Source organism: Pelecanus crispus, chromosome 8, assembly GCF_030463565.1.
Source record: "Pelecanus crispus isolate bPelCri1 chromosome 8, bPelCri1.pri, whole genome shotgun sequence".
NCBI lineage: Eukaryota > Metazoa > Chordata > Aves > Pelecaniformes > Pelecanidae > Pelecanus > Pelecanus crispus.
In genome coordinates, this window is record NC_134650.1 from 7,403,937 (window position 1) to 7,425,371 (window position 21,435).

At 45.8% G+C, this 21,435-nt stretch overlaps 1 protein-coding gene across 1 annotated transcript in view; it reads right to left on the bottom strand.

Moving 5' to 3' along the window:
* The window catches only part of FAT2 (FAT atypical cadherin 2), a 47,668-nt gene that overhangs the window by 16,262 nt on the left and 9,971 nt on the right, over window positions 1-21,435 (bottom strand). Inside the window, exons 3-13 of the mRNA XM_075715618.1 lie at window positions 19,377-19,438; window positions 18,242-18,553; window positions 17,383-17,593; window positions 14,740-14,897; window positions 12,113-12,388; window positions 11,443-11,653; window positions 6,385-10,437; window positions 3,983-4,179; window positions 3,199-3,352; window positions 2,178-2,411; window positions 984-1,373 (exon numbers count right to left, since the gene is read on the bottom strand). Coding sequence (XP_075571733.1) covers window positions 984-1,373; window positions 2,178-2,411; window positions 3,199-3,352; window positions 3,983-4,179; window positions 6,385-10,437; window positions 11,443-11,653; window positions 12,113-12,388; window positions 14,740-14,897; window positions 17,383-17,593; window positions 18,242-18,553; window positions 19,377-19,438 — 6,258 coding nt within the window. The remainder of the gene's footprint in view (window positions 1-983; window positions 1,374-2,177; window positions 2,412-3,198; window positions 3,353-3,982; window positions 4,180-6,384; window positions 10,438-11,442; window positions 11,654-12,112; window positions 12,389-14,739; window positions 14,898-17,382; window positions 17,594-18,241; window positions 18,554-19,376; window positions 19,439-21,435) is intronic.

Here is a 21,435-nt window from a genome sequence, read left to right on the forward strand (position 1 = left end):
CGTCACTGAACTGTGCCACAGGCAGGACGAAAAGGTGTGAGATGTAGATGCAGAGTTGTACAAGAGAAAGAGGTGTGCGGCAAGATGATGTGATTTGTAAATGAGGCTTGGGATGCAATATAGAAAGGAGGAGGCTCTTAATCTCAAAAAATGAGTGAGGAACAGGGACTAAAGACAAAGTGAAAGGAAAAAAAAAAGAAAGGGACAGAATTTGTGTGCCTGTCTACTTCAATGCTTTCCTGGGTTCAGCACTGAAAATGTCACAAAATTATTCCCTGGAAATGGTACTATTCTGTGTCTTTTAAGAGGTACAAACTTATAAGAAATTTGGTGTGGAAAAATTAGCAAAAGCCTTGGTGACAGAGAAGCTGAGGAAGGAACCGTGGATGAGGATGTTACAGCCAAGGTCAGAAGGCCATTGATGATGCAGCCAAGGGCTTGTTTCAGGGAGTTAACATCGACCTTTTGATAACAGCTCTTATCAGATCGCTGTGCAAACAGAGCAGTGCTTTATTTGTCTAGTAAACCTGGCTCAACACCTGCTCATGGTTAATAGATTGGTATTATCCACATTCATTGAGTGCTACCTAATAAAGCCGCCTACAAACCCTGGGCTAAATGTTCCTTGTGAGATTAGGATGGAGAGGCTTTTTTTAAATGAAACCAACTTCTGCATTTTGAAGTGGAAAAATTTCCCCATCTTATTCTCCATGTATTCCTCATTCCTATGGACTCATCTCAGGTCCTAGTCATATAACAGGAATCTTTCCATTACGTTCAATAAGATTTGGCTTACTCTTTAAGTGACTTGGCTGGGAAAATTTAGGGTAGAATAAAAGACTGTATTCCATACCCCTGTACTGGCTACAGATGGAGGAGACCAGAAGTGCAAGCCAAATGGAGAAAAACTAGAGAAGACATATACAAAGACAGCCTTTGATGTTGGGTCCACCTGGACCTGCTTGGGCATGAGACCATCTTACCTGTGTTTGAGTTGAGCTGAAATTTCCCATGGTCATTGCCATTCACAATTTCATACTTGATCTCTGTGTTTTCTGCATTGTCCCTTGTCAATGCTGACAAATTGAGGACCTCCGTACCCACAGCCACGTCTTCTTTAACCATGGCCACATATTCAGGGGCCAGGAAAACAGGCAGATATTCATTTAGATCCACAACAGAGACAGTGACAGTGCCAAGAGCAGAGAGGGGCTCCGGGGTGCCCCGGTCGGTAGCACAGACTGTCAGCTCAAATGCCGAGTGCTGCGAATCCTTCAGAGGCTTTTCCAGATGGATCACCCCTGTGGTTTCCTCAATTGAAAAGTGTCCATTGGCAGAGTCAGAGAGAGAATAGACCACCTCAGCATTGAGACCTGGAAGGATAAGGGACAGGCTGTGTTTAATTCATGGGTAGGAACACTGCAGTTTTAATTATTATTCTTTTTAATTCATTAGGACTATGTGTACCTAAATGACCTTAAATTTCTAGGGAAAATGGAGGCTGTACGTACATGAAGTGTGCCCCTGTCCATCTGGAGGTTCAGACATCTAGCCACCCTCACCACCATCCATCAGCATCAACTGTCTGTATCTACTAGTGCTTCCCATTTTTAATTATCTTGTTTTTAAACTTCATTTCCCTTTATATCTGCTTCTAAACCAGATAAATATCATCTTGCTTCTCTGTCATTGTAAATTCAGTCTTTGCTGGAGAGGTTTATTAAAAGCTCCTTTCTTAGGAGCCTTACTTATGTTTCTGAGAATCTTTGTGTCTTCAGAAGGACCTCTCCATCCATATCATCTACCCCATCCAGATCTAAAGCTCCTTTTTCCTTATTATGCTAATTTTTGTTCTCCATCTTTGGTAAAATTTCTGTCCAGTTTGGATCTCAGACAAACTGTGTCTCAGCTTGCACTGTGCATCACGGCTACAGGTACTGAGCGTGCCCTCAAAGTCTGTCTTTGCATGTTTCTACAGATATTGTACTTCCTACAGGGTCACAAAAATGCTGATGCCAGTCTGCTAGTCAAGAACATGTCAGCGATGAAATCTAGGCACATCTTTGCCAAGATTCAATCATGTATATCCATCGCTGCAGCTCTGATCTAAGTTTCAAAAGTTTCTATTCAGGATGAAAGACGAACTCCACTAAAAAGTAAATCCCATTCTAACTCACCTTCATCCAGGTCTCTGGCAGCAACCACGGCAATGGGTGTCTTTGTTGTGGTGTTGTCAAAAACGGCCACGGCACAGTGACTGGGGAAGAATCTCGGTGCGTTGTCATTCGTGTCCTCTACAATCAGTGTTATATCTGCCTGGCAGGAACGACCTCCGCCATCAGTCGCTTTAGCAACAAGGTGGTACGTAGGTTTCTGTTCACGGTCGAGAGGTGCAGACGTAGTCAGTTCCCCTGTTGGAAAGAACAGGAGATGGTCTTGTCTTCTGCAGCTGCAGCCTAGGAGAGCTCAGAGAGGTTCAAGCACGCTGCCTTCCTGGATGAACCGTGGGAGATGACAGACTGGGTTTGAACACCATTTGTAATCCACCTAATAGAGGTGATGTGTCCACACCACATTGCTCAGGGCTATTCTCAGATCACTACCAGCCAGTGCCCTGGCAGGGCTTGGCATGGGAAGTCCTGTATGTCAGGCTGAACTTCATGCGAGAGATGCCGTCATGGGATAAAAGTGCTCATAAATAAATTGTACTTCTGAACACCTTTATAAACTCTGCTGCATTAGGCTTTCTGCAATGTAATGAACCCCAAGTGATGTCTGGAATTATCATCATGTCTTTTTGGAAAGGAGGAAACCTTTGGGCAAATATACTGCCCAAGACCCAATAAGACATTTTTTAGAGTTTAGAACTTGGGTCTTTGGCTCAAGCCAGCACTGTAATACTTACTGATCTCCCCTCCTTGAGACCTGGCTATTAGCAATAGCGTCTGCCCTTCATTTTAACAATGCTAATGCCAACATTTGTAAAGAAAGCTAGCAGGAAGACGCAGAGCTCACTCTCCTTTATACTGTATTGCAATAAACCTGCCTGTTTGCCATCCCCTCCTACCTTGGGGGAGCTGGAATGAACAGTCCTTTTTTTTGCTCAAGAGGAGGTAAGTGTTGCACCACACTGGGAGCTGGCATTTTTTGGGCGTGGGTGAGGAAGAGGGTAAAAGCATCCCATTGCCCAGTTCTCACCTGTATGTGGGCCCAGCCGGAACTCCTCTGCACCAGGGCCATGGAGGCTGTAGGTTATTTGGGCGTTGCTGCCGACATCAGGGTCAGTTGCTGATATTTTCAAAATGAAAAGACCTGGCAGAGCGTCTTCAGAGACTCTCCCAGTGTAGAATATCTGGCAAGGACAGAAGGTGTCATTGGCATCTGAGCCATCTCCAGAATACCTTTACCTCATATGGGGAGGAATGGACTAGCAGAAGCTTTGTAGAGAAGGATAAACCATGTAGTTTATAGGCAACACAATGTGCCTCACATTGCCGGCTGCTGGGGTGTGGACTGGGACCAGTGAGCTCATTTCACACAAGCCTTTGAATCTCCTTTGGGAAGCAACCACTTCTGTTCTTTCTCACCATAGGTAACATCCATACCAATGATCAGCTCTCTACAATAACAAAACTCCTGATGGGAATCTCTCATCTTAGCAGGATATAAAACTTGGTAATTTACATGCCCCTACCCAGGAGGCTTCCTGGCATTGTTTATCTCCAAAAATTATCCTTCATAATGCTTAGGTGCTCACTTACTGCTGGCAAACATGCTTGGAGGCTAGATTTAATGTTCTTGCTTGACATGCAGCTTAATTAAAATTGCTAAGCATAATCAAAGCAACAGGATCATGTGAGAAGAATCATGACAAGCCAAACCCTCTAAATGTGCTCTTTTTGTTCTTTCTTCCTTGCTATTGTGTTTTGTCCTTCCCAGCCACTCCTCTCATGCCCCCAATGTCCCAGAACAGATGTCTTACCTGGCCGCACTCGGGGCTGTTGTCATTGATATCCAGAACAAAAATTTCCACTTCAGTGGTAGCCTGGAATTTCCCATCGGAGGCCATAACCTTGAGGAGGTATTTCTCTGTATCTTCTCTGTCCAGAGGTTTCTTGGAAGAAATAGTCCATTCTCCCTCAATTTGGTTAACTGTAAACTGCCCTAGTATGTCTCCTTCTAGAAAGGGGGAGGAGGCAAGGAAAAAAGGCAATTACCTAGTGCTGAAAATCAGAAGTGATAAGGGAAGGGCATATAGATATGTCCACTGCCGGTCCCTTAGGAGAGCTGAAGGACTTGCAGTAGTGATGCAGAGAGGGCATTGGTGTCATATCAGTCAGGTGGGGACCATTTGGTCTACCTCACTACACAGCTAAGAAATAGTCTGCCTGTTTCTGTTATTCACTGTCTGAATATTACACTGGGGAGATGAATGGGCTGGAAGGAGGAAACAACTCCTTATTGCAAAAATGTCTCGGTAATGTTCTGCAGATGTGCATATTCATTGCCTCAAAACCACATTGTCTCACATTGCTAAAGCATGTCAGTCTTTCTTGGTGCATGTTCCTAAAGGGATCTGAGAGTTGCAAATACCCTGCAGACATTGGTTGTATCTTACAGTTACAGCACCATGTATAGTTGCATTTCCTTTTAGCCTATAGACGCGTTTAATATATAGCTGTTCTTTCTGGGGGTACTTTTTGATTCTGTAAGAACCAAATGAGGAGAGACAGGTAAATCAAGACTTGGCAGTCTCTCTTGTCCACTAGATTCATGCTGCTCATGGGGTGGATGCTGCCCCTGGAGAGTCCCTCTCTTCTGGCAAGGAGCTGGTGTCCTCTGCTGAACCCGCACCGCTGGGCAGAAGGAGGGAGCACGTTAGGTAATGGGAGGCAATGAAGAGAGCTGGCTGCAGGGCTTGTGTTAGACTCTGAAGGGCCTTGCACAGCCAGGTAAATTAAATTCACGCTCTTTCTGCTTTCATTTGCACTGTGGTGGTGAGACTGTGAATCTGGAGGCACGATGAGATCTCCTCTAGCCCTTCTTCTGACGCTGGGAGACTCCAGCCCATGCTCAAATTCAGTTTCTGTGTGTTTGAAATCAACGTGCATGTGAACAGTGGGAAGCTAGGCTCTGTGTTCACCTCCTCCTTTCTGTTGCTGCAGCGCTATACAGCAGTTGTATTTATATGTTTATGGGTAGAGTTTGACCCATACTTCTAAGTACAAAGCAATGCATAAGTGTGCATTCTCTCAGGTTTAAAGTAGTTGGAAGTTACTACTACCTTTAAGAGGGCAGAATTGCGAATACATAAATGGATTTAATCTTTCCTCCCATAGGCTTGCAAATTCCTAGGCATGCCATAAACCAATTGAAAGTACCAGCATTCCTCCCCTGTTTTGGATGGTTACAATAATAGATAACAGGCTGCAGCATGATCTGACTAAATGTTTTGACCCTGAAGGGTCTTCATTTGAGTTTGAACAAACATTTTAATTTGAAGTATCTGTTCCAGGTCTGAGAAAGACCCTTTGGGGTCAAAAAGTACCATAAAATCAAGCTTCTACTTGTGTAGATGCACAACAAACATTCCAGTATACCTTTTTTTGTTGTTTTACAGCAGTGGTTAATTTTAGTTGGCACGACTGATGTTTCAGGGATGCAAGAGTCATCTTTAGCATTTCTTGTTAGCCAAAATCCTCACTAAGATTGACATGACAATCTCAAATATCCACCAGTCTCAAATATCCACCAGAGTTGTTAACTGCAGCCTTGTGAGGTCTAATTATTTGTTAAGTCAACGTGGCTTCATAGGAAACACATTTAATACCAGAAAGTTATATGCATCCTATGTGCATATGTATAGTTATTAAAAAATACAGGCAGGGTACACATGTGTGATGTGTAAAACCGACTGCACTGTTCGCAGGAAAAAAGCTGGGTCACACTATCTACATGAGAAAAACTTTCCTTCCTGCTGTACCTCTGCTTCTGTCCTTCCAACAGATATTACAATTACACTGTCTTAATTATTTCTCTATTAAGAAAGTGTAAATAAATATATCTACAGTACTGTGTAATTACATATATATAAAATATTTATTTATTTATTTCCAAATAAATTGGATGAATCAGTGGTGGGATAGTTATTATAATGATAATTCCACCCACTGCAGTTTGTTACTAGAGAGTTTTGGATACCCCAGACTCATTTAACTGAAGAGTCCAGCTCACGACAGAGCTCAGGCTTCATCTGCTTCTGATAGGACTGTCAGTATAATGCTATTTCTGTATTAATAACCTATAAGACAAGGTATCAAATCCTCACTTTGAGATGATACTCTATTCTTGCCCACTGAAGATTTAAAGTCAGGAAAAACTCACCAGTTATGTAGCATGTGACCCGCCGGTTCTGCTCAGAGATGTCTGCGTCAATGGTACTCAGCGTGACAACAACCTGCCCTGGCTCCGCGTTCTCAATTACTGATCCTTTATAGAAATCTGAGGTGAACTGTGGAGCATTATCATTTTCATCAGAGACAGTGACCTCCACCAGGGTTTGGGAAGAGAGCTGGACTTTCCTGCCATGGTCAGTGGCCACCACATAAAACCGATAGATCTCCTGAGCTTCACAGTCCAGCTCTTTTAGTGTGGTGATCCACCCACTCTCACCATCAATGGTGAAGAGTCCTCGGAGGTTGCCAGATTCTGCTTCCAGACTGTAGGTGACCTGTCCATCACTTCCTGTGTCTTGGTCATTAGCCGTCACTTGAATGACTGTGGTTCCTGATGGCATGTTCTCCATGACAAAAGCTTTGTAGGGATCTGCCTCAAAAACAGGTCTGTTGTCATTGATGTCCTGCACTTGGATGTTCACAGAGACCAGGGAGACCAGCTCAGTCTCCTGATGTGAGCAGTGAGCCATAACATCAATCTGGTACCACTTGGTGGTCTCATGATCCATGGCCTTTTTGATTTTCAAAGCCCCTGTTTGTTCATCCAATGTGAACACCTCATCCTTGTTACTTTCTGTAGTGGTTCCCTTCACCAGGCTGTATATGATGGGATCCTCTGCAAAAGCCTTGACTGACCCTATTTCTGATCCCTCTGGAAGATCCTCAGATGCAGAGAATGTATAAAGGGGCTCAGAAAACCTTGGCAATGTCACCTCCCTGGGGACAATCTGAAGATTCACTGGGACAAGGGAGTTCCAGTGAGGGGGTCTGCCATCTTCAGCTTTCACCTTGAAGTTAAAGGCTCTGTTTTCTAAACCAACAAGGCTCTCCTTGACCTTCACAACCCCAGTGGCAGCATTGATCTCAACAAGGTCTTCTGCCACATCTTCCACGGAGTCAACGGAGTAAATGACATCTGCATTTGCACCTTCATCAGCATCATAAGCCAGTACCTGGATGACGGGGGAGCCTTTGCTTACATTGGACTGGATGGACAGCGTGTATTCAGAGGCTTTGAACTGAGGTGGGTTGTCATTCTCATCTGTAAGGATTATTTTGACAGTGCAGAAAGCCACCTTCCCACCCCCATCCTTGGCCATGACTTTAATGGCAATAACTCTCTCTGTTGAATTTTCCCTGTCCAGTTTTTGCAGTGTGGCAATATGACCTTTATTGTCTATAGAGAACTTCTCATGGGCGAGTTTGTTTATGATAGTATAGTCTATCGTGCCATATGGGCCACCGTCTGGGTCAATAGCCAGCAGCTCAATCACTTTGGTACCTATCTCAGCATTTTCTGCCAGCTCTGCCTCGTACACATTCTGCCGAAAAGAGGGGCTGTATTTGTTGGCATTTGTGGTGTTGATATATACAGGCACAGTGCTCTTGAAAACTCCATCTGAAGCAGAAACTCTGAGATTGTAAGATGACTCCAAGTCCTTTTTGCAGCGGTTGAACATGGATATTATTCCAGAAGTGCTGTTGATAGTGAAATGCCTGTTGTCATTGCCTGAGAGTATCACATATTCCAGTCGGGTGGTGTCTCCGCTGTCAGGGTCCAGGGCCTGGACTTTTATCACGATGTGCCCACACGTAGCCATTTCGCTTACCTTGGCTTCATACTGAAGCTGGCTGAACTCAGGGGGATTGTCATTGATGTCTGTCACATCCACAATTACCAGGGCGTCGCTGCTAAGCGGAGGCATCCCATGATCTGCAGCTCTTACTTTCATGCGAAACTGCTGATTTTTTTCATAATCAAGTGCTTGAGCCGTTGTTATTTGCCCTGTGCTGGCATCAATATTAAAGAACTTGGTAGCATCTGAACCATCATCCAAGATCTGATAGGACACCACTTTGTTTCTGCCTGAATCCTTATCAGAAGCAAAGAGCTGGACAACGGGGGTCTGTGCTGGCAAACTCTCTGAGACAGATGCCGTGTAGATCATCTGAGAAAATACAGGGGGGTTGTCATTAATGTCCTCTACATCCACCTCTACTCTGGCTTCTGAAAAGGATCCTAGCGCTGTGTCTGTGGCTCTAACAGTGAATGCGTGTTTTGTCTCTAGCTCATAGTCCAGCTGACCTGTGACAGTAAGGACACCAGTTTTGAAGTCGGTGCTGAACAGTTTTAGGGAGTCTTCTTCCACAATGTTGTAGATGAGGCGCAAGCCTTCAGGGCTGCGAGCCTGTATGTGGAGGATAGATGTGTACAGGGGGATGTTTTCTGGCACCTTCACTCGGTAGTACAAACTTTGGAAAAGAGGGTTGGATTTGTTCCTCACACTGACCACAACCTCCTCTTCAGCGCTGAGGGGAGGCTCACCTTTGTCCTTAGCAATGACTCGGAGGTTGTATTTATTTAAAGCTTGATAATCAAGAGGCTTCTTAAGTGAGATGTCTCCTAGGTAGGGGTCAATCCAAAAATATTTGTAGTCCTCTGCAAATGAGTAGGTAATGGCTCCATTATCCCCTATGTCTTTGTCTGTTGCTGACACCTGAAAAAGTACGTCACCTGGCTCTGTGCCATCCTGCACTGAGGTGTAATATGGCACGTTTTCAAACTGCGGTGGATTGTCATTGACATCCTCTACATAAACCTTGACTGTGGCTTGGGACACCCTTGGTGGTTTCCTATTGTCCTTCACTTCCACAGCTATCTCGTGCATGTCTTGTGCTTCACGGTCGAATTTCACACCTTTGGTCTGGAGTACACCAGATGCCTGGATCATTTTGAATCTTTCCTTTCCATTCAAAAGGGAATAGAAAAGTGGTTCATTTAGCTGATATCCCTTGACCCCAAGAATGGTAAGAGTCTTCTCATCTGTAGAGTTCTCCATCACAGTTGCTGTATATATGTCTCGATCAAATTTTAACCCAGTACCTTGTGCTTGAGTTAAATTTAGCTTAACCAGAGCAGTACTCTTATATAAGCCATCACCAGCTCTGACTGTGAGTTCACGATAGCTTCCCAGGCCGGTAGCATTAAGAATGGAGATGAGACCTGCGAGTGGATGAATATAGAAAGCATTATCAAGGTTCCCCTCCACGATGCTGTAGGTCACATCTGAATCTGCATCTTTTGCCTGTACTGACAAAAGCTCCATCCCTGGGTGGGCAGGTAACAAGACAGAAAGCTCATAAGTGTCTTTGAAAAAGACTGGAGGTGAATCATTTATATCTTTAACATGGATTGTGACCTTGGCTGGCTTGGATGCAAATAAGCTGGGACTTCCACTGTCATGCGCATGTACACTGAAGTGGAAAACTGAGGTGAGCTCATAGTCTATATCAGCGCGACTGGTCAGTGTCCCTGTGCTAGGATCTACTGTAAAATATTTCAGTGCCTCTGGTTCCAAAATCTCATAGACCAGAAGAGCGTTGGAGTCTTGATCAGCATCTGTTGCATGGGTCACGAGGGGAGCATTGCTTTCATCCAGAACCATGCTTTGTGATGGAGCATTCTCCATGATCCAGCCAATGAAGGAAGGCTTAACAAAGATGGGCACATTGTCATTCTCATCTATGACATAGATAAGTACCATTGTGTCCATAAATGCTCCAGCCATGTTGGTGCCACGAACTTTCAACTGGTAAAAAGATACCTGCTCAAAATCCAAGCTCTTCTGAGTGGAAATAAGGCCTGACTGATAGTTCATGGTGAACACTCCATCTCCATTTCCATCTTTTATTTCATAGCTGACTGGTGACAAGCTTGTGGCTGAAACCTGGATCAGAGGAGAGCCAACAGCAGTGGATTCACTGATCTCTGTGATGTATTCAGTCTCTGGAAATTTTGGAGGGGTTCGATCAGAGGGTCTAATATGGACATGTACTGTAGCAGAATCTTTAAGCTGGGGGAACCCCTGATCTTCTGCCTTTACAATAAGAGTAAATCGCTCCTGCCTGGATGGGTCCAGTTTCCGGGCAACTGTAATAATTCCAGAATACGGGTCGATGCTGAAGAAACCTTCCCCATTACCTGCAAGAAGAGAAATTACAAAATGAATAATGCAGACACCCTATTGGTTTTGGTTTTCTGAACCTCTTTTCCATAGATGCTCCTGATTTCAAACCTAATTAACATCTATTTCTTTCACTGGGAGGCAACAATCTTCATTAATTTCTAAATAATGTTCATTCTAAGAACAATGAACCCATTGAGATCTATGAGCTAACTGTTAAATCAATCAAAATGTAAATTAGAGATAAACACCCTTCTAATCTGAGCGTATTTAGTGGTGGTAGAGCATGTGCTTGAAGCTTTTGCCTCGTGTGCAGAACATGGTAGCACAGACTGTACTAGTTGCTTCAAGCCCTGTCATGCTTATAATTACCAATACTTCGAGAGCAATTAAATTCCTTAGTCCTTGATCTAAATTGCAGTGAGAAAGATGGAGCAAAGGATGGCTTGTCTCCTGCAAAGAATTTAACTGCTAAATAGGCAGTGTGGCACAGCAATAAGTATTTAAGTTTTAACCTCTAGAGTGAATAATAAAATACTTGCCCACTGAGCTTGTACAACACAAAAAGACCATCAACTAATGCTGAGAGGGTCTTCACCTTTCCTCAAGGATGTGTTTCTTGGTAGAACTGGTGGAAGTAATGATGACTGCTGTGGGAATGGGAGTACTTTTGCCCCAAAACTGGACAAGGATCTCTCCCTCAGTTGCCATGGACGGGAAGAGAACATTTTAAGTTGTTCAAACTCATCCAGTCACATTTTTTCTTAGACCAGTGACTCAACATCGAACTGCCTTCCTAAGAAAGGATGCTTTTTCCATAATATCGAAATTTCCATAATATGGAAATTACCTGCTTGCTCTAGATTTTCTCTGGATAGGACAAAAATCATGTATAGCAATGTGCAGCCGTTTACTGTCTTTTGCAACAGCTAGAGAAAGATGGTCAACTGTCTGGCCACTAGCTAGAGCACGGAAATGCAGGCATGTTCATAGCCTAAACTGTCTTGTTGCATGGCGCTCACCTGCCTGAAGGGAGTAGTGGATTTCAGCATTGGCTCCTTGGTCCTGATCAAGGGCTCTGACTTGTATAACCTCTGTGCCCACCACTGCTGAGTCCAGCACTTCTGCTTCATAATGGATGCTGCTGAACTGAGGAGGGTGAAGGTTGCAGTTCTCCACATGGATGATGACACGAACAAAGTTCCTTTTGATGGGGACCTCCTGGTCTCGTACCTGAATGACAGAGGAAGAGCAGGTATGGTCACATCAGGGAGTAGGCAGCCTTTCCTGCACCAGGCTTCCAAGTAGCTCATCAGGACTCTTACAGAGGGTGGCATGTTTCAGTGGTACCAGCCTCTTGGGTGGGAATGAGCCTGGAAGTTTCAACACCAAGACTCAACCTTGGACTTGAAACCGAACATTACAATTATCCACTGTGCTTTCTTGTACAAGACTCCAGTGGCCCTCCAATTAAAGTAGCAGATGATGGGCTCAGCACATGGTTAGATGAAAGCAGGGTGTTACCTAGATTTATCCAAGATGGTTATACAGTAAAGGTTAACACCCTGCTTTCCTCTTCCCTGTTGTTCTAGACAAATGCTCCCTCAAAGACTAGAACCAGTCTGAATTTCTCCAGTGACCCATATATCCCGAAGAAGCTGATCGACTCAGCAGGGTTTGGCTGGCACTCACCATCACTGTTAGTGTGTGTTGTGGCATAGGCTGGGAACTGAAGCCTTCTGCTGTTGTGAGGACCCCACTGCTTGGATCCAACTGGAAAAGTCTTGTGCTTTTGGGGTCCACGCTGCCATGGATGGTGTAGATGAGCCCCTTGCCTTTGTCTTTGTCTGTTGCACTGACTTGAAGGATTTCCCTTCCTGAGGGGGTATCTTCAGGAATCCTCACTTCGTAATGGCTCTCCAGGAACTGGGGACGGTGCTGGTTGATGTCAATCACGTGGATAAATGCCTGTGGGGGAGACAGCACAGTGGGAGCAGCAGAGACATGGGAGCAACCTGACTTATGCAGCCATGTAAAATCTCAGCTACCTTGGGTGTAGCAATGCTCTGAGCCCTGTAATCATCACAGCTCTACAACTCTTGGGGCTTTGCCATTGTCCTGGTTTCGGCTGGGATAGAGTTAGTTTTCTTCCTAGTAGCAGGCATAGTTCTGTGTTTTGGATTTAGTAGGAGAAGAATGTTGATAACACGCTGATGTTTTAGTTGTTGCTAAGTACTGCTTATGCTAGTCAAGGACTTTTCAGCTTCCAATGCTCTGCCAGGTACACAAGAAACTGGGAGGGGGCACAGCCAGAATAGTTGATCCAAACTGACTAAAGGGCTATTCCATACCATATGGCGTCATGCTCAGTATAGAAACTGGGGAGGGGGGGTTGGCCAGGGAGCAGTGATCGCTGCTTGGGAACTGTCTGGATATTGTTGGATATGGTTGTCTGGTATATGACAGATATAACTGTCTGGATATTGGTGGCGGGTGGTGAGCAATTGCATTGTGCATCACTTGATTTCTATATTATTATTATTATTATCATTATTATATTGTTATTATTATCATTACTATTTTACTTTATTTCAATTATTAAACTGTTCTTATCTCAACCCAGGAGTTTTCTCACTCTTACTCCTCCGATTCTCTCCCCCATCCCACTGGGGTAGGGGGAGTGAGCGAGCATCTGCGTGGTGCTTAGTTGCTGGCTGGGGCTAAATCACGACAGCCATCCATGGTGACTGGGAGCCCTTTTGTCCTTCTCCCCAAGGAACTCCTGCTGTGCCTTCCCTTAGTGATTCTCAGTTTGATTCCTCTCATTTTTTTTTAATTTCTACAATCTGGCAAGCCATTCAGACTGAATGTGCCTGCACTTGGCACATGGGGAAACTGTCACAGCCTGCTGTGAAAAGTAGCAGCTGCTCAGCCGTGGTGCCAGCTTTGCTGGCTGGTGCCTCCACACCAGCACTCATTAATTACACACCAGAAAGTTGACAGAGAGAGGATGTTTGATAAAGGAAGGGAGGGGCTGGCCTATGTCAAGAGCAGCAGATTTGGAGAAGGTATGCAGAAGCAAAGTTTGTGGTCTATGCTTTTTAGCCCGATCTTCCCCTCTGCATTTAACAGCAAACCCCTGTGAATGGCCTGCCTGAATCCTGCCTGCAAAGTCACCTAGTTTCTTCTGTTTGGCCTCCTACACTGACTGTCCTGACCCCCCTACTGAAGTGTTGAATGCATCTTAGGAAGTCCCAACCAAGTGTAATAATTTGCTTCCTTTAGCAAACCTGAACATGCCATGGGTGTTTTGCACAAGCAGGTTTTTTGACATCTGCTAGTGGCCTTGAGTGCCAAAATCAACGTAGGGATGAGATGCAAGGTGGCAGGGAATGCACACCAGGCAAGGTGGGGCTTTGTTTGTTTATTCAGAACAATACTTGAAGATAGTTGAGATAGATAGCCATCCGTGTTCCTCGCTCATCATCCCCACAAACCTCCCCAGTCGATTTCCCACAATAAGCACCACTGATGGGTGACTCACATTCTAGGTCTTCCTGTGCAGTGAGGGTTGGATTTTTGGATGCTTCTTATGTGTGGAGAAAATGGTTGGTGAAAGATCAAGCCCTGAATACCTGTCCTGAGGGTAGGTAAAGGTGGGCAAATCTCAGCAGCCATTTTAACTGGGGCTCGGGAACATGCCTGAGAGTCATGTGCCTCCTTTCAGCAGCACTTGCTTTTCATGTGGCAACTCGGAGGACACAGCATCTCTGCAGTTGCCCCACTCAGCCCCATGGACCTCAGTGCTGATACGTTATCAATGATCCACACACTTGGAGCGGCAGAGGGCAGAGCCTCACCTCACCTGTTGCGGATGCATCTGTGCTGGCTTTACATAGGCTAGCAAGTCCCAGAATTACCCCTTGACATGGTACCATGGACCCAAGCCTGATCTAGCTGCATATGTATTTCCCTTATGTCTTAGCATGTTGTCCCAGCCATGCTGTAGTTCAGCCTGAGCAGCTGAGAGAAAGTTGAGGTCTGAGAGTGTGAACTGCCACCCCAGCTTGGCTGGTGGTGTAGATATGTCTTTGTGTGCTGGCTGTGATCAACAGGAAAGGCCCGGGCTTTCCTAGACCATTTGTGTTTCCAACAACACAAAAAAAATCTTAGCTTGGTACTTAGGAAAGACTTGGGCCACTGTGTAATGTAAGATCACAGTGTAAGGAGACTCTTATGCCTGGCACCTGATCCAGAGCTCAGTAGAGTCAGAAGAAAGATTCCCTTTGGCATACACTCACTCTAGATGGGGTCTCTACTAAAGAAAAAAACATTACCTGGGTTTTGATGGTAGTGGACCCATCAGTGACTTCCACTGTCAGGTTATAGCTTGACTTCTTCCTTGCATCAAGGGTTCTTGCAATGACCATGCTGCCTGTGCTCTTTTCAATGTCAAAATCCATGTCATCATCACCACCTGGGATAAGGGGGAGATGAGAAAAGGAAATGGGGGGGCAGTTACAGTTAGATTTTTGTCTGGAGCAAACTGCAGGTGCCAACAGCCTCTGCAGGGGAATGGATTCCAGGAGCTGCCTGGAGATCCAAAGAACAAGGATTTCTCTTCTGGACACCATACACAAACCACACAAGTAGCTAATGCCCAGCCACAGATATGTGGCATGCCAGGTGATCTGCCTTGAATGGGGATGTGTAGGCATTCACTCTACCTGTACCTCTTTGGCCACAGCTAGACTGGGGACAGTGCCATAGGTGAAGTTTCCCCCAAATCTGAAAACTCAATACAAAATGTGACAGATGGACACAGGAGACAGGGAGGACATGGAGAAGCTGGACAAGGAGGTAGTCACAGATGGTGACAAAGGAGTACAAAAGGGAAGGTGAGGGGGATTAGAGAAAATGAGGAGGAGGAGAGAAAGGGAAAGGATGCAAGTATGCATATGATGTCCTGGCTAGGTTTCCAACAGGCACATTTGAGCATTGATTTATTTGCACAAGGTCTCCAGCTATGCTGCATCACAGGCTTAGCATGGACTGGGGACCTGCAGGGCTGAACGATGCTCTTGCTGGCTTCCAATTCAAGGTCACACTGTGCACATATCAGCAACGGTCTTCATTGCCACGGTTGGAAGCCTGTGAGCTACCTGAAGAAGCCCAATACTTGAACAGTTGGGGAGGCAGACGGTGCTTCCAGGGTGAGCAGAGCCTGTTGCCTCCAACCCAGATGGCTGCGTAGTGTAGGGAACCGCAGGCCTGAGCAGCTCAGCAGCAGAAGGCTGTCCCTCATGCTATTGCTGTTCAGCTCTGGCGTGGCAGCTCCTTTCTCATGCCTTGCTTGCTGGTGGCCTGTTAGTTCTCTACTGCACGTGAAACACCGCTCTGCTGTTCTGAGATATGGAGAGGTAGAAGCAGTTTTCTGTGCTTTATCCCAGGTCTCAACTTCTCCCTTCCTGGCTACTGGATGCTCTGGATTCTGCTTTATTCTCTTACCAGCTGGGAAAATCTTGGCTGGTTGTTAAATTACACATGTTCCCCTTGTGGGAGAAATGCAGTGGTTGCCAGCAATCTGGACCACCATTTTCCTGCTGGGAAGGAGACAGAAAGAAGCAGAGGCAGAGGAAAAGAGAGACCCATGGATGCCTTTCCCTGAGAAAAGAGGACTCCCTTTGCACTGTGCCAAAGGGAAAGACAAAGCCCAGGAAAGGAAAGGGATGAAGAAAGATGCTGCCTTGTCAGAGTTTTTGCAGACACCCTCAACCCCAGTGACAGAGCCTTTGTGGACTGGAAAAGGCGAATTTTTGAATGAGGTGCTGAAGGCTCCTGGATCTCTGCATCACCCACTTGGTTGCCAGCTACCGTGATGCTTTGCTTCCTTAGCAGGGAGAATGAAAACCTGTCCTCTTCCACCAGTATAGAAACCAAGAGAGCCCTAAGTAGCACTTGGTGCACTAGAAACTGGCAAAGATGAGGTTGAGCATACAGGCAATCACTCAGCAGGGAAACAATGGAATAATATTCAGATGAATATACTGTTAATTCTGCAAACCCAAGGAGACACTACTAATGCCAGATAAGCCTTGCACTGATATTGTCTGCTCCTTGTAGCATTGTATCTCTTATGGCTTAATTGTATTTATACACCATTATCCCTGCCCTAACAAAGTAACGGGAAAAACTATTCACTTGCCCAATTAAGGCTTTGTCTGATGAGGGCAAGCCCTGCAGGCAGTGTCAGGGAAAGGCTGTGCAAGATGGATTGGGGCACCACTTCAAAACATCAAGTTACATGAGCACAATTGGCCCTCGTTCACAGGACCAGTTCTGCACATGTGCTGCCTGATGAGTCCCCTGGGGTGATAGCCCACGTCCCCTCTGCCCTAGCATTGTGTGTCTTAGAAGAGGCCCTAGAGCTTCTTCATGTTTCAGGTCTAATTCATCCCTGGGGTGCTGTGAGGAGGAAAGGAGAGCCCCACCAGTTAGGTCAGCCCAGCTCTTTGAGGAGTCCTTCCCTTTTGGCTCCCTGTTGAGACTATGGGCTCAGCAGGGAGGGAGAGACAGGGGGTGTCTGCAAGACCCAGCCAGACACCTGGATCCTCGCAGGCTGTTTTACTACAACCAACAGTGTCACTCGATTCCCAGGAGGAGCTGGGACTGGCATGCCTTGCCTTTCATGCGACATCGGAGAACACCTCAGACACTGGCAAGTCCCAGAATGTCATTAAAAAAGTGTGTTAGATAATTGCACTTGGCACTGGAGCCCTTGGACGGGCAGCTTTGTCTATGGCTGCTTAAGCCTTTGGTGTCTGTGAGAAAGCTTTCCCTGTAGCTCTCCTACACCTAAAGCAAACAACTTCATTAGCTCAGGCATGCGAGTGCTCAAAGCCAAGGGAGCTGGGGCAAACGCTCCCAGACGCCGCTGCCCTGGTTTAATTTCTGTGTCTCACCTGTGATATTAAACCACACTTGGCTGGGGCCCATTTCAATGCTGATCACTCCCACCATATGGTTTACAGGATCTGTTTCCATCACGGCAAAGTTAAAATGGGGTTCATCGAAAGCTAGTGGCTCCGAGGAAGGGCTGGGCCGGGCGACCCAGCTGATGTGAAGCCTCACATGGGAGGAAAGTGGTGGGCTGCCACCGTCTGTTGCCTTGACCTGCCGGGAAATGCACATGCAGTCAGGGAGAAGGCTGATTTAACCAATAGGAGCCCCATGGGAAGCTGCTTCTCCCACCCACCAGGAGTTTCAGGTCCAAGTGTGCCCAAAATCCCACAAACAAATCTTGACCCAGTGGCCTGTGTTCTGGCTGCTTCCAAGGTAGAGCCGTGCAACCCAAGTTCCCCTTGACCATCAAGCAAATCTGCCAAGCTCAATCCACAGCAGAGACCTGGATCACAAGGCTTGTTGCAAGGACTCACAGAGTGTGTGGGAGCTTTAAACCTATATCCAAGTCCTGATCAGACTGCCAAATGGAGGCACTGCTGAAACCCAAAGACTTTTCAGGTTCAGGTCCACATCCATATGGGATTGTGGATCACTGTGTTCATCTCTGAGAGTGGGTTGGACAGCTAATTTTAAATTCATCCTCCATTTTTAATAGCTGCTTACCTTCTGCATTTCCCATCATTCCCTCCCAGTTTCTCTCCCTGTAACCCAAGTCTGTCTCATTCAAGCTCTCCTCCCACTGCTGCATTTTCTCCATCTCTTTCCTTCTTTTATCTTTTCTGTTTCTGCAGGCTTTCCTCTCTTTCCCTCTCCACCCATCTCTTCCCATTGGCTCTCCCTGTTTCCCTCTCCTCTCACCGTGAGTATGTTGTATTCGGAGGCAGGAAAAGCTTTCCTGGAGAACACCATGCCAGTTGTGGGGTTGATGGTGAATATCCCTTCCTCTTCCTCCTCGATGGTGTAGGTGATCTGGCTGTTCTGGCCCTGGTCACGGTCTGAAGCGATCAGCCTGTAGACTGGCAGCGGTGTCTCTGAGGCATCTCTCTCAGGGAGCTGCACCATGAAGAGCTTGTGGGGGAAACTGGGGGGACTGTCGTTGGCATCCAGGACTTGTATCACAACTCTGCTGGTGGACTTCAGGGCTGGCTCTCCGTTGTCAGAAACAGCCACCTGCCAGCAAGCAAAGAGAGTAGGTGACAGAGCTCTTTGTTGTGACCTAGGACATGAGCAGCCAGTCTTCATCCTGATGGGCAATGACTAAACTAGGGCTTTTGTATCTCAACATTTTCAGAGGCACTGCTCCTCTCTGCAGGGTAAAATCTGGTGGCTGTAGCTGGCCCTGTACGATGCTTGTGCATGCACAGGGAGATGCATCTGCAGGGCTCCTTCTTGCAATTGCTCAGGGCAGTGGGTCAGATTGGTCATTAGGGGTCACACAACTGAAAACATTTGTATAGCAATGGCTCGGCAAGTTATCACCCATCCTCACTTCGCTGTGCCTGTGCACGCTCCCAGCACGTTGCATTGCAGAGAGAAATGTATTATCCTCAATCACCCTCATAGACTGAAACACCTCAAGATCCCTCTAATGTAAATACACATAGCTTGGAGCAGCTACGGATGGGGGCCAGTAACACAAATCTACACAGCAATGTCTGATACAATGAGATAAATGAGGGTGGATTTCTCTGGCTTGCTCTTTCTTCCATAACTTATTATCCATCCTGCTAGAGGACAATTCCAGTCCTCTTCCTGCATTCCCACAGCTTCCAGAACAGGCCTTTTGCTCCAGTCTTTGGTAAGGAAATAATAAACCCTGCAGTACTGCTGCAGCTGTCTCTTAGGGCAACACACACCATTTAATTAAGTTTCCCAGCAGTTGGGAACTGATGGGATGAGATTCTTTCTCTGTGCTCCAACTTGCAAGGAAAGCTCTTTGAGGACTTAATACACTTGTAGGTAAATAAAGCTAATTACAATCATCATTACCCACCTCTAGGATATGTTCAGCCTTGTATTCTCGATCCAGCTGCCGTGAAGTTGTAGAAATCAGACCTGCCAAGAAAGAAGCCCTTTGAGCTCCAAGACTCAGCGTCCGAGGAAAGCCAGGGCTGATCAAATCCCCACATGCCCCACATCAGCCTGCCCGCCCGGCCTGTTTCAGGTTTCCTTTGTGATCAGAGGAGAAAGACAGATACCCCCAGAGGGCAAGTTGTCCACTTCCAGTGTGAATCCCTGTGCAGAGGTGCTGCTCTTACTCCTCTGATTACAGAGACCACGGAGGAGGGGGGACACCTACCAGATGCCTACCTCAGTTGAGGGCTGTCAAGGCATTCGGTGAGAAAGACTGCAGGACCGTGAAAACAAAACTTTTTCTTATGCTTCTAAGTAAGAAACATTCTGCATGTGCTGCCAAAATTTTGGCCTCTTAAGAAGTCTTGACTCCTATTTTGCCCATGCTGAACCTTGTTTTTCGTAATTTACAGTGTTTTGACAAAAGTTTGTCTTCTGTCTTGGGAAATGCCCTCTCTTCTACTGATAGAACAAATGCATTCAGGCTAAAAATAAGGTACACAGTTGATAATAATGTTGGTATATTATGTAAGCCTTGCTGAGAGACAGGATGAATCCTCTAACAATTGCAAGATTTGAGGGATTTCTAAAAAATACACACTAGTTTAACTGCAGGGAATAGGTCGGATGCAGGAGGGAGGAATTGAGGATATAATAAACAAGAGTTTAAACAAAATCATCATAATTGCCTATTTTTGGCTTGTCAGTGACTAAGCTGAGTAGATGCGAGTGTGGAAAGGATGGAGTTGAGGCTTGTGTTTCCACGTCTGATTTGATAATAGTCCTTATCAAGTGCCTTGACTATTCACCTTTGGGGAAAAGCACCTCTAGACCATTTTCACAACTGCTTTACAGATGATGGAAATTCTATATGTAATGCATGCTTTTCTGACAGTCATCAAGTCTGGCACCTGTGAGTGCTTTTGTCCCTTCCCCGCATCTCCCACTCCCAGTGGTCGCTGTTATCATGGTGTTTATTCCTCGCAAAGAGAAGTCCTGCTTCCTTGTACAAACAAAAGGCAGGGTGAATTTTCCTGACCACTGCAAGCAGTGATAGAGGCTCATGCTACTCTGGGAAATGCTTTGCATGGGAGGCAGTGTGCATTTGCAGCAGTGTGAGCATGTGCACTTGTGCACCCTGCAAGACTTGTAAATCAGAGTTGTGTGAACCCATCTCAACTCTGTTTCTGGTCCAAAGCCAAAAAATTTTAATTAACAGTATTGTTTTCAGTTGTATCATACTTTGGTGTATTGCTGTCTGAGCATGACAGGCAGGAGAAAATTTCAAATGGCTGCAGGAAACTCAGGGCAGCTGAAGAAGGGAGCAAGGAGCAGCTGCTTGGAACAAGACTATTGTTAACCGTTTCCACTTGTTCTCTGGGATTATCCGTATTTGGCATGAGCCACTGCACTAAACATTTATTTGATGCCTTTACAATCATAAATCAACACTCCTTAATGTGTTATGACAAGATGATTTGAAAGACTCTGTTTGCATGTATGTTGTGGATTTTTTTTCTTCTCCCTAATCTTCCTTTTGACATCTTGGCAGGTGAAGAGGGCTCAGCAGTGGCCTGAGAGCACACTGGCTGAGGAGCTTTTGAACCTCTCCCAGGCTTGTGGGAGGCTGTAGGGCTCCAATAGCAGCAAAACTCTTGATATGCATGGAAATGCTCTCTTAATGGGGGCCTACAGAAAGAGTTGCAGCAGCAGTTCACTGATGGTCCTGCCCACATTTCCAATAGGCTGGCTAAGACAAGGGAGAAAAGCCTAAAACTCCAACTACCTCAGGAGATGGTTCATAATTTTGGCCTAACAAGCCCATAGGGCAAATAGCTAGATACTGACAATGAGCCACCCAACACCTCTGTGCACACTGGGGATATTTCTAGTCTATCAGATTGCAAAATTCAGTTGCAACAGACTAATACCTTGTTTGCACTTGGTTACTGCATGCCAGCTGATGGAAGGTAACTTAA